Source organism: Helicoverpa zea, chromosome 11 (assembly GCF_022581195.2).
Source record: "Helicoverpa zea isolate HzStark_Cry1AcR chromosome 11, ilHelZeax1.1, whole genome shotgun sequence".
NCBI classification, from domain to species: Eukaryota; Metazoa; Arthropoda; class Insecta; order Lepidoptera; family Noctuidae; genus Helicoverpa; species Helicoverpa zea.
In genome coordinates, this window is record NC_061462.1 from 12,192,759 (window position 1) to 12,210,242 (window position 17,484).

The window sequence follows — 17,484 nt, forward strand, 5'->3', positions numbered from 1 at the left end:
TTGGGAAAAGGCTAGGCCGGTGATGAGTAAAACTTCGTCTAAGAAGAGATTATTTTGTACAGTATTATTTCTATGGACTTGTTAATATAGAGGAAAGCTTTGAAAATATATTGCCTTTTGTAGAAAGGCGGAAGTATGCTTTGAAACAGGTGTCATTCAATTCCTCACAACTAAGTATTCGTACTGAAAGGAAACGTAGAATATAATTATCCAACCTGTTAGTAAAGTCCAAAAGTTAAAGATCAGAACTGCGGTGTAAACAGAGATCAAAGTTTAATTTCAGATGAAACTTCAAACGTTAATGTAAGGTTGTTCGCAGCATCATCCTACGCACTCCTATTAAATATAGGAAACTTATGTTCTAAAGCTTAAAGGTCTATTTTTAGGGTTTCCTTGGTTTCTTAATTCCTTAACATTTGAGTAATACTACCATGCCAAAAAGATAACAATTGTACCTGGAGCGAATTATTATAAATAAATTGAACAAAAATAATAATTACAAGGAATCGAAAATATTAGACAATAAGTTTGTATATTTGATTATAATAATGTAATTTTTAATTATGTGCTAATAAATTAAAACTAAATAATTTAAAGGAAAAATATATTATAAAACGCCCATGATTCTCATAAACCATCAACAAAATGGATGCGAAAATAATTATTTCATACATTACATGTCATTTTAATATGTATTGAAAAAGCAATATGCCCTGCGATTCTATAAAATTCGATCAACAACTCGCATTTCACTTCGATTCGAAATGTCATTTCATACTTTAGGGGAGGTAGGGGAGGGATGGGCACTTTTTCACAATTTATTGCATAAAAAATCAGATTTTACAGATCATTATCAACTTTTATTGCCATTTCTTATGTTCGGCTAGATATAATGAAAGAGATTTCCTAAAAATTACAATCAGTTTCAACATTACGAGATATTTAAACGGTTTTATTTAGCTCACCCCGTTTGTTTTATTATTTATTCTTGGATCAAATTTAGTAATTCAAATTTCACCCTCTTCCTGTCAACCGATTGGTCTGAAATTTTGTATACACCTTTAATTAAATCCAATATGGCCGCCGGCACAAAATGGCACAGCCCCCTCAATATGGGTATCAAATGAAAGGGCTACACAAGTAGAATACTGTCAGCAACCCCAGCGGGGCGCAACAGGGCCAAGGCCTGCCTGCACGTCGATTCTATAAAATTCGAACAACAACTCGCATTTCACTTCGCTGTTCACTCTCACTTCGCATTCGATTCAGAACGACCTTGATTTTGCATTCTGTAAACATCACCTAATCACTTGCGAAGTGAAGTGAGCTCGACATCGACCAATGCTGTGCTAGTGACTTCCCCACTCGACAAAGTTACTTAGTTCACTTTTGACTTAGTTTATAAAAAAAAATCGGTAAAAAAACTTTTAAGTTAAACGGTTTTATCTTATGTGCACTGAAAACTAGAAAATAAAAAATAGTTACTTACCTGTCAACCTACGTAGGTGGTCCCGGTCATATTAGACTAAAATAAAAACGTGGGGCCCATTAACTATTGCTGTAGTACTCTCTTCTAAAGGTATAATAGGTGTGGATTGCATCGACTTACTATAATTGTAACTGGAGATTTTGACAATCAATAATTAATAATAGAAAATACACATACCTTTCATTAGTTTTCTCTTTATAACGATCCGAAACCGCAACAAAATATTTAAGTACTTTTACGAGTGTTTGTTCTTGACAACTCACAGAAATGACAGATAGTCTATGGATGAACACCGTTACCAGTCGGTAACGTAAACTACCCAATAAAAAAAAAAAACAAAACTATGATCCCAACTGCCCATCTCTCCCCTACCTCCCCTATAGATAGACAGATTTTGACAGATCTGTCAAAATCTCGAGTTTAATTTAGTTCAACTTGTCAACACGCTCGATAGTGTAGCGCTAGTGTAGTTTGACAATGTCAATCACGAAACTTTAAGGTAGAATTCCGTGGGTCGCGATTGTCGCAGCCGCGCGCGACAAAAGTCAACCTATGAAAATGTATGGCACCGCTGCCGAGGGCCGCGACAGTCGCGCGCAGACGACGAATTTCATGAGCCGCTCGCGGCCGTACGCTTCTCAACATGGTCTAGCGCTTAATAACATCTATAGCATTTTAGTAAAACCAGAATTAAATTGTTGACAATGCCGCGAGCAGCTTACGAAATTCGTCGGCCGCGCGTGACTGTCACGGGCCTCGGCAACGGTGCCATACATTTTCATAGGTTGACTATTGTCGCGTCCACGGAATTCTACCTTTAGAACGAATGCGAAGTGAGAGTGATGTCGAAGTGAGTTGTGAGATTTTATAGAATCGACGTAATGATTAGTTCAGTCCTTCCGTACTTCTAACAATAGGCTATACCATTACGGAAAAACTTCAGGATATGGAATGCCAAAACTGCCTATGTCCCATATCGTAAACATTGATGACTACCCCCATAACGTTACAGGCTTGTGTCATGACTGAAATTATACTAAAACGTTATATCCAGCAAGATTTCGAGGAGCCTGAAATTGGGTAGTGCTACGTTTTTATTTTTATTTGAAGATTTGAGGTCACATGAGGTCAGTAACATTCTACTTTGAAAACGATGTGTTTCACCTGCATCATCCTCCGAGCCTTTTCCCAACTATGTTGGGGTCGGCTTCCAGTCTAACCGAATGTAGCTGAGTACCAGTGTCTTACAAGGAGCGACTGCCTATCTGACCTGCTCAATCCAGTTACCCGGGCAACAAAATACCCCTTGGGTAAGACTGTGTTTCAGCTGCTTCCTATAGGACCTACTTCGTGTAGTCGATCAATGGAAAATAAACATGACCAGAATTTTTCAAATCAAACCAGTACGGTCCTGAGGCTATGCCCGTTGAAACAAAAAATACAAACAACCGAACAAAAACTGAACAAAAAATCAGTTTATAATATTAGTATAGACTATAGATTTTCCCCCCACCAAAAATCAGCAAGTACTTACTAATCTAGGCTGAACAATCTGGCAGTATAAGTCAGCTGTTAACACCACGGTAAATCATTGTCTACCCTTCATGTCAACGCGAATATCGCTCTCTATCGCCTTCCATAGCTTTGATTGATTGTGAAACAAACTCGCGTGTCACGGCATGTTATACAACATATGTAGGCATTGGGGATATATCTTAGAGTGTTTAACCAACTGGACTCGCTTTGAACACAAATGAAAAACTGCCAATTTAAGCGCGGGGGTCGGGCAACGCCATAAATAGTGATAGCCACTGATGCGTTTTCGATCACATCATTAAGCATGCACGCAACAAAATTGAGAAATAAAGTTTACACTTGATGTATACATACATGTACTGGCTGGTACCCGCGATTTCACCTACATCTAGCTTTTAAGGCTCAGAAAAGGTGCCTTAGATCCATGTTTAAGCTCAAAAGTACAGACAGTTGTGTGCCCTATTTTAAGCAATACAAAATCCTGACACTTCCATGTATCTATATCTTCGAAGTAGCTATGTTTGTTAAACAAAATCCGTCTCGTTTCCAACGTCTAGCTGATGTATGTCCGAGGAATAGACGAGACAATAGCAAATTATGCATTGTGCCGTGTCAAACGAGTCTGAAGCGCAACAGTATCTATTGCATGGCCCCAATAATATACAATAAGTTGCCAAATGCCTGGAAAGATTTAAGCACACCACTGTTTAAGAGTAAGTTACGCCAATTTCTGAATGATACAATTTATTATACCATATCAGATTTCTTAGCAGAAAAAATATAATTGTATAAATATAAAATATAAATAAAAATATAAATGTATTAGTAGTAAGCTAATTGATCTCATATAATATTGTGATTATAAATAGTAGATTAATAGTAGGTAAAAATGTTTATAATAGTAGGTAATAATGTTTGCATGCCGAATGGTAAAATATGGCTGAACTTTATAATTATAAGACCTTTTGTATACCCATATTTGCAAAATAAAAAATTTTATTCTATTCTATCTTAACTTCTTTTCGTGCACAAAATAAAGCCTATGTTACTCGGGGTAAGTCTAGGTTCACCACAGTGAAAGATTTTGTTCAAATTGTTTCAGTTCTTTCCGAGCCTTAGGTACAAGCGAACAAAAATGTTTCCTCTTTATTTAATAGAGAAGATAAGCGGTGTTTTGTGTATTTTTTACAGAGGAGAAGGCACGACAATGTCGTCTCTAGTAAGTTACATGCTCTTAGTAATATAACGATATACAAGGGAAAAACAAGGGCACTTGTGTTGATTTATATTCGTTTTCGGGAAGTGTTTCGACAAAATTATCGAGGTTATGTGGAAAATTGGGTCAATGAAATATGAGGAGAAATCCCTTCGTGTGGGTTAAAGATAAATACGAGAAAAAGTTTGAAGATAAAAAAACACTTAAAATAATAGTATCAGCAAGTATCCCTTTCAATTAAAGGAAAACGAAAGGAAGAAATAAACACTTGCTGTTTTGAAAAGAGAGGCTATGGAGTTTTTTTGCCAGTTCTTCTCCATGAGAAAACAGCTTTTGTATTCATAGGCTTTTTTTGAAATAAATAAAAAAATAAGTTGAGTTTAATTCAATTCTTCTACCACCAGATAAGTCCGTATCTTTATCAATAATTATTTTTTATCAATAAAGGTGATCTCTCAAAGTTACTACGTAGATACATATGTATATACTTTATTGCGTGAACTTGGACAAACATACTAAAATAACAACAGTCCTGATAAGACAGTTCAGTAACAATTAATTAGGTAAAAAACAATATCATTATTAATTATTTTCATTCAATTTAAGAATGTTATTTTTATCTCAATTTTTATCGAAACATAACATTATGTTTAAACTCTGTTGAAATTTTATAAAAACGTTTTCTTAAGTTACACCCACAGTAGCTTAAGAAAACGTTTACTCCTGTTATTATATTCAAATGAAATCTAAGAATTCCCATGAATTCAATATACATAGAGCGCCCTTTTATTCCACTTCAAAACTCATGAGATCAATCACCTTAATATTTTTCAAAATATTGGGTTGATAGATACATTTTATAAAGTGATGCACAGTTTAGGTATTATAGGTATAAAAAAATCTTATGGGCTAATCCCTCTAGTAAACAGTTGCGGGCTATCATTTACACAATATCTGCGAAACTGCTTTGTGCGCGAACATACACTGCCATCCACGCGTATATAATTAATCATCGGCAGGGATATTGAGCCCTGACCTTCACCTGCGCAGCAGCGATTTATTGGTTTATTGCCTTATGTGTACAGTGCGCAAAGCGATCCCCACTCTTCCGCCGAGAGCTCAATATCCGTGCCGATAACTATACATATTTTGTTCCCGAACAAGTGTGCGCGAACAAGCAACGATACGACGACGCCGCCGTAACGCCGTAATGTTGTGACCTAGCCCTTACTCTAAAAAAACATCCATACCGCCCCAGAAATATTGAGAAAACAAGCTATTTCTTGATAAAACATAGTTATAACATTTATAATATGTTTTCCGTGTTTAGTAACGAAGAAATAAGGTCGGCGCGGGTTGTCGAGGCTCCATAAATTATTCAAGGCAGAATATAATTTTAGTACCTAAACGGTTATAAGTTATCTAGGGTACCTACGCTTGTGGCTACCTAGGTATTAAGTAATACTTATCAGTAGGTTGTAATAATGTTCCTAAAATTATCTACGTGATATTTTGAATAATGACTACTAATTTCTAGGAATGGAAATCGTGTTAACTGTTTCACCCTTATCGGAAAAAAAAAATGGGCAGTTCAAATTATGTGCCAGATTTTCTACAAATTATTTTTAAGTATGTATTGCATTGTAAATAAGAAAGAAAACACATTTATTTGAGCTAATATAAAGGTATTTAATGCATATTTTGAACCGTGCAGTTAGTAGATATATACCTTTTATATCCCCGTAAGGTTAACTTGTATGTTATTTTTGGAGCTAATTTACTGCTTCCAACAACAACTGACAAATATTTTTCATTAGAAGTCGAGGTAAATAACCTAAAAATATTTTATTAAAAACACAAAGTAACAAACATTCAAATATTTAGATAGCCTTCAGGTCAAACGCCTAAAAATTTTTAGTTTTACCTATTTTTTCAGTCGTAAACAACATGATATTATTTTGCTAAAACTTGTTCTAACCTGCCAAGTTTTTTTTAATAATTGTATAATAAATTATATTACTCATTCATTACCTACTGATAAAGCGCCGAAAACAAAATAATTGCTAATTGCATATTTTTATATGACAAACCTTATCTAGAAGTCTTTATTTATTTTTCATTCATATTTACCGAGGTTTTGGGTACTGTCTAAATCTATCTGTACTGTTTGGCATTATAAAATAAAAAGATGAGAGTTTTGAACAAATAAACGCAAATCCTAAAATTATTTTACTATGTAGTAAAATCAAACACGAACCCTGATTAACATGGGGTATATTTAGTCGATTATAAGGCTGTTTTATTACCACTTATTTTACCTATACATCATCATCATCCTCCGAGCCTTGTCCCAACTATGTTGGGGTCGGCTTCCAATCTAACCGGATTCAGTTGAGTACCAGTGCTTTACAAGAAGCGACTGCCTATCCTACCTCCTCAACCCAGTTACCCGGGCATCCCGATACCCCTTGGTTAGACTGGTGTCAGACTTACTGGCTTCTGACTACCCGTAACGACTGCCTAGGATGTTCAATGACAGCCGGGACCAACAGTTTAACGTGCCATCCGAAACACAGTCATTAGTGTCTAAAATATACTTAGAAAGTACATACAAACTTAGAAAAGTTGTATTGGTACTTGCCCACTAGGCCACCACGACTATTTTATCTATACATATGCAGTTGATAAAATCGTAGTCTTGTCAATAAATAAAAGCTGATGAAACAGGTCCTATATTAAGACAGAAGATTTTATCGGGGAGACATGATAATGGGCTGTGATTTCAAAAGGTGACAACCAAGCAACGTGGGGAAACCTTTGACAATTAATTTTGTAAACATACTGTGTTACGGTTGATACGGGTGCGTTGTAGATTTTTTATGCTATAATAAAATCGTAACAGTATACCTTATCGAGTACCTTAGTGGTGATTTTTTAATTACAAAGGATTTTTCTCTTCGCACAATTGTACAATAATTACTTTTTACGTTTAATACAATTTGAACGAATTTTAGAAAGAACTTTTCATCACAAGTCAAATACGGTGGTCTTTTTTATACTGAAAAAAAAAAACTGCCAGAAATGTGCAGAAAATACAAGAATCTTGCAGCATACAAGTTTCAAATCCTGTCTGCATTCTCGTCCCGTATGTCATTGATACTGAAATTGAATGAAATTGAGATCAAAGGCACGCTTGTGATTGAGTAAAGATAGCATATAACTTGATTTTGTTCAGTCAAAGACTTCAGGTAGAATGTACGCTTTACCAAAGATCATTTAATAGTTACTACGTAGTTTTACCGTACCATTAGAAACCGCTCGATAAATGCCTCTGGGGTAGCTAAAAAAGGCCCAAAAAAAAGATATGTCTCGATAATAGTCCGCTTAATTTTTGGCCCCTTTCGAACAGCAAAATTTCATTTATGATGATGCTTAAACAACCTCACCAACTATCATATAACTTCGTGCTTGTAACTTCGGATATCTAAATTGATCGAACTACAAATATGTTTTTGATACACCAAAAACTTCTCCATACCCACTAAACAACTATCGGAAGACCTCAATTAATCACCTGCACCCATTCTCATAAACCTCTTACAAGAACTTGTTCCATACATCATAGAACCAAACTATAAGTCTCCAGATATGGAGAGCTTCCACCCATCTATTATTCAAATAACCCATAAGGCCTAAGGAAATGGTTTAATACACCCAACTGCAATAAACAAAGACAGATGGTTAGACAAGAAGCTTATAAATCCTAGCGTGAATAACTAGCTTATAACTTAGGACAATAACGGGCGTGTCTTCCAGGGAACAGACCCTTCTGTCGTCCAAGATTTATCAGACGGGTAGACAGTAATTCTACCTGTACCCCGATAGCATCTGAGAGGAAAATAACAACTTGTTTGTCAAATGGTGTTTTCTTCGTGTGTACGAAAATAGCGCGTCTTTTGCCGGCTTCCGTAAGTAATGTCAGTTCTGGTTGTTGTGAAAATAAGTGAAATAGGCCGCAAAAAATGTTTGTGAGATACGAAAAATGTAAGGAGGTAAATAAGAGAAGAGACGCCATCAAAATATTTAAGTGCGTGTACAAAAATGGCGGGTAATATAGGTTATCAGATATTTTAGCTTCCGTATCTTCCGTAAAGACTGCTGAAGACGTTCAAGTGACAACCACGACCCTCCCGAAAACGGCGGAACTCATTATGACAAACATAGAAAATCACATATCTACTAAACGACCGCACCAAGCGTTGCTTAACCTTAAGTTCATCGAACCTCACGGCTGTTATTTAACGAGCTCCAACGGAAATGATCACCCATCCTTGAAATTACCGCAAAATGAAGCTTCAAAGATCAGATAAAAATAAACAAAAGGCAGAAAATGTCTTCCCTTAGAACACCCACTCTTAGAGCGTGCACACTAGAAATTTTTAGTCGGCCGACTGTCGGAGCATTTTTAGGACAAAAAATATATTATTTTAGAAAATCGTGCATTCGTTCAAAGTTTTTAATCGGTCTGATACCAAACAAATACCTGATCGTTGTTACGTGTGTACTTCCATTCATCTTCATACTGATTTATGAGCCCAAATCAACTATCGGCCGACTAAAAGTTTGTAGTGTGCGATCGCTCTTAACCTTTTTAAACGTTGTCAATAGCTGTGCCTACTCTCTAATTTTCCGAAGCTGTGTAAATAACTTTTATTTACCAAGTTCGAAGTAAATATTGAAATGTTTTTGCCCACTTACTTACTGCCTATGTATTTATGGTGAGTGCGTATGTATTTATTTATTGAAATATTTAGTTAATTAACAGGTAAGGGACGTATTTAATGATCCTCCCGATTCCCGTAATATCTTCTTTTTTTTGTCGCAAAGATCAAACATTTTTTTATTTTAATATTTTGTTATTAGGTATGTCGTATGTTTTACGTACCGTTTTGAGTGTATAAATATCGAACTTCACAATCATCCACAAATTAAAAAACTTGTTAAAATAACCAACCCGACACGTATATAGAAACCTTTTTATATACACACACATTCACGCACTCACACACACACACACACACACCAGCATAACAAAGACCTAAAAGATATTTAGATACAAAATGGTCAAAAACAAAAGGATACCTAACTAGCTTGTCAAATAGGTATTGTTACAAAAGTAACGTTGATTACCGGGGTACAATAAAATTAAACGTAGATTTAATCAGGCCGAAAGTACAGGTTTTCAGCTGTTTGTCCCTTCGGAATTAGGACACCTTATGTGCTTGAAAACTAAGTACTATACGTACTGGTTTGTTTTTTTTTTTCGCATGAAAAAAAAATGTAATAGAAAATCGAGTATTTTATTGAAAATATTTCCAGCTCTCTGAATACACTAATACTAGGTAAGTCACCTATTTGGGGAATTTCTGCATCTATTTATGTCGATATGTGTACCCTGCCGTCTGCCGACCAATTGACTATTTCACTTCTTATAATACTTTCCAACTGCCTCGATTCAGGACTTTCTTTCCTAAATATTGCAACATGTGAAATTTTCCTTTATGTTTCCCCAAAGTGTAATCTAACTCCATACTCCGAAACCATATCAGACATACACACAGATTTAATTTCCCACTAAATAATATAAGCAAGGATATTCTGACGAGACCAACTATTGTACGACCACAACTCTAGATCATTTCTCCTAGATAAACCCTTGTATAATAGGCAACAATTTGCTTTTGTTGGTAAACTGTCAGACTGAAGCAAATGTATAATTGTCGACTCTAGGGATTTACTGTTTCAGTGAACTGTGAATTATAACTAACTATTATATTCGGATTTCATATTCTAACGCGTATAAGAAAGGTATCCTATTTGCTACGAGTTTGTAAAACCAATTTATCAACATTTAATTGAGTTATAAACCTGGTAAACCTTAAAGAAATATTTAACAATTTTTCATATTACCAGTCTTACCAAAGAGTAATTGGGTTGAGGAAGTCAGAGTGGCAGTCGCTCTATTTAAAATACTGGTACTTAATTAGACTGAAAGCCGACACAGGTTAGGCAGATGATTTTGATGATAAAAGTTGTCCGAAAGAAAACTTCTCACGGAGGATCTTCCGATCAGATGTTCAAGATATAAATACACATATCACTATAATTAAACACAATATTTACATCAGAAAATGACGACGACGATTTCAAACAGAAATCTAGAACAATCACTGTTATCCAAAGCAGATATACATATTACTTCCCCAACTATAAACCGGGACAATCAGAAACTGCCACTTCGTATAAACAGAACTAGTTCTACCCTAAATAAATAACTAAGTTCCCAGTTCCCAGATCCTAGTCAAAATAGGAGGAACAAACAATAATGAAGTCTGACAGATTATTCATGAAGTGCGTAACCGTTCGGCTGTAACTTGAGGATCTTAAGATGTTCTAAATAACTTTGATGTTATAACTTATGGTATCTGTGGAGATCATAATCTAAACTAATATTATGTAGAGGAGAACTTTATTGTTTGTTTGTTGGAGTACTAAAGACTCTAAAACTATTAAACCTGGTTTTTATCCGGATACGTGGCACAATTTCCGTCAAATTCGGAAAAAGCGACGTTTGGAATGATCTGAAATTAGTTGGAAACTCGTTTCCTAGATTTTTAACTAACACGTGCCAATATACCCAATTCTGTAAACATTTTCTGTACACAAACGAATATAATATATTACAGCAGTGAAGATAACTAAGTAAATAACAGAATTGCCTACCCGTGCGAGCTAAGTAAATGTTTGTTGATAGAAGCGACCTCCCCAATGTAAGCCACTTGCTTGTTTTTTTACCAGCAAGTGTAATGTATTGAGTTTATTACTTTACGGAGTGTAATGAGATAGATGATTGTTGATATAGGACCCCTATTAACTTGATGCTGCATAATGTATGAGATTTTCAGAGTTCAGGGAATCTTACTATCAAACGTCGCGGCGTGTTATTCTGTTGAACTCAAAATAATACAGTGCGAACATTATTTTGACAGATTAAGGGCTGATTTTTCAATCATCAGTTAACTTCTATCTGAGGAATAAATGCGGTGGTTTGACATATTTTCCATACAAAAGCTGTCAAAACGTTAAAAATATTCCTCAGATAGAAGTTATCTGGCGATTGAAAAATCAGCCCTTAATCCAATAAAATGTTGCTTTTATTATTTGTGCAGTTTTCGCACACAGAACAGATAAGATCAAAGATGGAGAATCTTTAAATGCTTTTCCAAGCAACAAATCCTTTCGAAATCTAAGGGTGGGTAAACCCTGCCGGGGATATGGTAAGGGCTACTGTTTGAAAGAGTTACCGCGGCTCTGATACACAGAGAGCCCCAGAAGGAGCATGATGGGTTTCAGTCGGTAAACGTCTGTGGAAATCTGAGAAACCTTCCCACCTTCCACAGCATACACATTATACACAGCGGGGGCGATTATACTAAACTAGAAGCTGAGTGGTTCAAACACACCCTATTAAAGTATACCAAAAAAAATAGTTAGCACTATCAATACAAGTAAATGATACTTACAAGCAAACTTGAGCTGCACAGGGTACCCGAGCACGAGGCCAGCATGGTGCCTCACGGTGCACTGGTACACCCCCTCGGAGCTACCGTCCTTCTTCTTCGACACTTCGAGAGTACCATTGCTTAGTACCCTGGAACGAGAACATGGTTTAAAGTGCTTTTCTAAGTATCGTGTAAGTTAAAAATTAGGAGTCTTGGAATGTCAATTAAGGTAGTTTGAAACAGGCTGTTCGCGTTTTCCCTTGTGTTTTTCTGGGAAGAAGAAATGGCGCAATAAACTTTCCAATGACATAAATAATTAATTTACACAATGGCCTTATCCGGGTAATGTTCTACTTTTTTAAAGATTTGACACCTGGTCGAATATTAATTGGTCTATGCAGATTATAGCTTCACTTCTGGAGTGATAACTAAAAAGTCAAAACGAATTCTGTGTACACAATTATACCCTTAGCTGATTCTTCGAGCTATAACTTGGAAACGTATGTAATACATACGTTTCCAAGACCACGCCTCTTAGGACTTCTTCCTTCTAAGAAATCCTTAGGAACATTCCAGACTAAATTATCATACTCAGGCTACAAAATTAACGATTTAGGTTTCCCATCGAAAACACATAGGATTTGGAAGAGGTCGTGCGTTTTTGGAGCCGTCTTTTCTATCTAATAGAATGTGCTGATTTTCACCCAACTTTGAATTGATGACTTTTCATCATCAAATTCTTAAGAAACTCACCGTTTAACCTCCTCATCGCCCTTCCTCCAGACATAGGGCTTCGGTCTCGGCCTGTCTTCAGCCTCGAGTGGGGGTGGGGGGCGTCTCGCCGGGATCCGGTCCGCGTCCGGCACCACACACGGCACCGAAGCGCGCGGAGACGACAACCACGTTATCGGGACATCTGCTGAAGATAGGGGGGTTGAGAAGGTGGATCTTGGATTGGAAGTTAATAAAATAAGGATTATATAAATGGCATAGTTAATAAATGACTGTCGTGGTGGCCTAGTGGGTAAAGGACCAACCTCAAGTACGAGGGCGCGGGTTCGATCCCAGGTCAGGCAAGTACCAATGCAACTTTTCTAAGTTTGTATGTACTTTCTAAGTATATCTTAGACACCATTGGCTGTGTTTCGGATGGCACGTTAAACTGTAGGTCCCGGCTGTCATTGAACATCCTTGGCAGTCGTTACGGGTAGTCAGAAGCCAGTAAGTCTGACACCAGTCTAACCAAGGGGTATCGGGTTGCCCGGGATACTGGGTTGAGGAGGTCAGATAGGCAGTCGCTTCTTGTAAAGCACTGGTACTCAGCTGAATCCGGTTAGACTGGAAGCCGACCCCAACATGATTGGGAAAAGGCTCGGAGGATGATGATATAAATGGCATAGTTTATAGATACTTATAGCTCGTTTAAGCTGAAATGACGCGCCCCTATGCTGTATTTTACACTAGCGGGTTTTTCGCTCGGTATTTCTGAGCAATACTGCTCGTTTCAAACTGAGATAATAGAATTAACTTTACAGATTTCTATTTAGATCTTATAGCTCAAACGTAATACCAAAACATTCACGTGATACAGCGAATTAAAAAAAAATGAAACCCGAAAAAATACTGAAAGAGTACTGGCTAAAAAGTTGAAAAAAATTATAACATAATTATACAACAATAACGATTTTCCAGACTTGTCCGTTTTACAACAAATATCAAACAAAAGGATGAAACAAATTCGATAACAGAAAATTTTGTATTTATATGACTTCACTAAAACAACATAAAGAAAATTCGGTTAACATGATAAAAAAAATAAAGTTTAAACGTGCGTAAAATTGTTGAAGAAAAACAAACCTGAAATCCTTTGGAAACGGAGAACTTGGGCTAATTAAGTTAAGTTTTTAACTTACCGGGAGTTAATTTTGAAGCAGGTTTTACTGGGATTCCTTCAAAAGTAGAAAATCTAAAGGATGAAGAGTAAAATGACACAATATCTTACCGTAGATCAGATACTGATCTGGTGAGTACCGGCTGATCGAACATGTTTGGCAGTCGTTACAGGTATTCAGAAGCCAGATAACCAGTCCCACCAAGGGGTATCGTGTTGCCCAGGTACTTAACTGGATAGAAGAAGTCAGATAGGCTCTCGATCCAAGTAAAACACGGGTACGGATCTCAGCCACATAAGTCACACTGGGAGATGATCAAAACATAGTTGGGAAAAGGCTTAACTGATAATTAATGATATAAATTTATATGAGTTCCTGGTGACTACTCAATACTGTTATTCCAAAGTGTTCAACAACAAAAAAGTCCTAGACCACAAAACAATTTTCTAGATCCAATTTCAACTTCCAACAAAACGTCTAAAAACTTTATTATTAAGAAAATTTGCAAAACAAACGCTCAGCGGATATTAAATGGCGCAATTAGAGCGTTATTTTGTGGCGCACAATTAAAATGGCGTCACAAGCTCTGAGGAAATCTATTAATGTTGAAACTAATAGAAAAACGGGAACAACTCACAAACACCAGGAAATTGCTTGCGAATTACTTGCTAACTCGATAGTTAGTTTACTAAGGGTTAGGGAAAACAATTGCTGAGAAAATCTGGTGCTTTATTTATTAGAGAAGTGACACGGAATAAGGTATAACACCATTATGTTATGGTCCTTATCCCTCGATTGATCAAATCAAAGTTTAAAATCTAGAACATCATCCAAAGTAAAACAGTGTATTTTTTATGATGTACCAGATTCAACCCATGTCCTACGGGAAATACTTCGCACGCCTGGATAAAAGTTCTATATAATAAAAAGCCTTCTTCTACAAATGGGCTATCTAAACACTAAAACAATGTTTCAAATCCGCCATCTTCAAAATAATACTACAGAATAGTATCGTGGAAAATCCTCAAATAAACGGTAAGTTTATTTTATCTCCTAACGTCTGTGATCTCGTTTAAGTAAGAGGATACTGACCGTTTTCATGAGGTAAAGTATCAAGCAATACAATGTAAATCCCCACTTGAAAAGGTATCCAAAAAAATGTGGGAATTTAACCTGAATCCTGTCAAAAGGTACCCGTTACTGTTTTGTTCTAATGAGTTTTGGTCCTGAAGGAAATTGCCCATTTAGCCTGAGGGTTTTGTAAACAGCTTACTTGAAATTCTTTCTGCCCACACAATGTTTGAATACGTTTGAATTACTTGACAATTCATTTATTTTTATACTGTGCTTCCTGCGTTTTCATTTGCATGGAGTTTGTGGTTGTACGCGCCAATGTCAGGAATTAAAGCTCCGATTTCTATAAGTAGTATAGAATGAGATATATAAAATTGATTTCAGGGAGATAAGATATCGAGTAGATCACATACGTAAGTACATCACGTACGTACATACAAGCTACGCGCTGAAAACATACCCCCTTTGAAAAAGAAAAAGATCGTTGGAGAGTCAAGAAAAATGTCGAAATGGTAGGATAACAAGAGTTCCCCTTTTTTGTAGGCTAGGTCTAACTTATACAAAAAATCTCTGGGCCTATAAAAATCTAATACTACGGACAGTTATTATAACATTAGAATATAATAACAAAAGAAATAGTTATTTTAACGGAAAAACTATACGAATACCTAGTTAATAAAAGAGGTCCTAGGTAAACAACAGGATTTGTTTTATTTTTAGGTTTCTTTTTCGAAAATATAAAGAATATTGATATAGTACTTTTTTTTAACGACGTCAAAAATCATCAAATGACCCCTCCCGCTGTGGGTTAGCAGCGGTGAGGGAGTGTCAGACTCTTACTGACTAAAAACCGTCGTGTTCCGTCATAGGCCTTTTATGTACCAGGGCCGCGGTATCTCTTTCGAACAACCCTCAGCCCCGGCAGGCCTTGGCCCTGCTGGGCCCCGCTGGGGTTGCTGACATCTCTTTGAGGAGCGCGTGGAACAACGCGCGCCGTCGACACGGGTCTGTCGTCTAAGCAGCAGAGGGACGATGAGCCACCCGAACTAGACATGGGCGCCGCCCCAGAATTTTGCGGCGGCGGCGCGCTGATGAATTTTACACAGCGGCGGCGTGACGCCGGCGGCGTGGATGATATACATGTTAATAGATTTGCAATTCCTTTCGATTCTAATAAAATTATTCTTGCTGTCATCCTTATAGTCATTGCCATTTCCCTCCAACACTCATACTCCTTTCATTCATATCTCCCATTTCAATCATCTAATCTACCACCGCATTTCTAAATTGCTCCGCCAAATCTGCCCTTTCCAACCTGTGCCATTTTATGTTTGGAGGTAACTTTTCTTTGCCCTTTATTGACTTTATTGTAAACGCCACTTCCATAACAAGGGGTCTGTGTTGCGAGACTACACTTTCACCCGGTATAACCTTACAATCTTTTATGTTCTTCAAATTACTGCGTCTAACCAAAAAGTAATAAATTTGTGTGGCACGTGGACCGCTTTTATAGGTGATCCTGTGCTCCGAGTTCTTCTGGAACCACGTGTTGACCACTGCCAGATCAAACGCAGTAGCCGGTAGCAACAGGGCTTCACCCTGTCGACATATAGCTTACATAAGGTGTTCGTTGACCTTGAAAAGGCATATGACTGGGTACCTCGTGAGGTTTTGTGGTGGGCCCTTAAGGAGAAAGGTATGCCAGGCTCGAATCAACTGCACATACTTCATGTGCAGTTGATTCGAGCGATGTACGGTAGATGCAGTACACAAGTCCGGTCTACAGCCGGCACTACCGCCAGTTTCAGTGTAGGGGTTGGCTTACATCAGGGGTCGGCGCTCAGTCCTTACCTCTTCCTGTTGTTAATGGACGCCCTTACAGCGGACATACAGGAGGAGGTTTCCTGGTGTATGCTTTTCGCCAATGATTGTTCTGGTGGGGGAGAGTGGGCCAGAGGTCCAGAGCAGATTGGAGGCATGGCGGCTAAGACTGAAGACGGTAGATTTAAAGGTCAGCAAGAGCAAAACCGAGTACCTACATTGCGATTTTGGCGGTATATCAAGACCCATGACCATAACCCTAGCCGGCATGCCCCTACCAGTCTGCTCCGACTTCCGGTACCTTGGTTCACTCGTCCAAAGTGACGATGAGGTGGACAGGGATGTTACGCATCAGATCAATTCTGGATGGATGCAGTGGCGACAGGTAACTAGCACTATTTGTGACCCACCGGATGCCCCTCAAACTGAAGGGCAAAATTTACAAATCCGTAATAAGACCTGTCGTCCTGTATGGATCAGAGTGTTGGGCATTGAAAAAGAAGGATGAGAATAGAGTGCATGTAGCAAAGATGAGAATGTTGAGACGGAGGTGTGGGGTTAACAGAATGGACAAAGTCAGGAATGAGTATATCAGAGGAAGCCTTGAAGAGTTTGTCGTGGTATGGGCATGTGATGAGACGGTGTGAAACGCATGTCACAAAGAGTGTGCTAAGTAGACCGAGGAAAAGATGGATTGATTGATGACTGAAAGAGGACGTGAAGCAGAAGGGAGTGGATGTAAGTATGTCTGACAGAGAGGAATGGAAGAAAAAGACATGTTGCACCGACTCCAAATGACTTGGGAACAGGGCAGGAAGATGATGATGACTCGGAGTACTTGTAGCGGGTATACACAGCAGAGCCCTTGCAAATGTAGACAGCCATGGAAATTCT

General features: G+C 37.6%; 1 protein-coding gene across 1 annotated transcript in view; it reads right to left on the bottom strand.

Annotated features, from left to right (window-relative positions):
• Nucleotides 1-17,484, bottom strand: part of LOC124634237 (immunoglobulin superfamily DCC subclass member 4-like) — a 188,498-nt gene that overhangs the window by 18,925 nt on the left and 152,089 nt on the right. Inside the window, exons 2-3 of the mRNA XM_047169696.1 lie at nt 12,557-12,719; nt 11,825-11,952 (exon numbers count right to left, since the gene is read on the bottom strand). Of these exons, the coding sequence (XP_047025652.1) occupies nt 11,825-11,952; nt 12,557-12,719 (291 nt within the window). The remainder of the gene's footprint in view (nt 1-11,824; nt 11,953-12,556; nt 12,720-17,484) is intronic.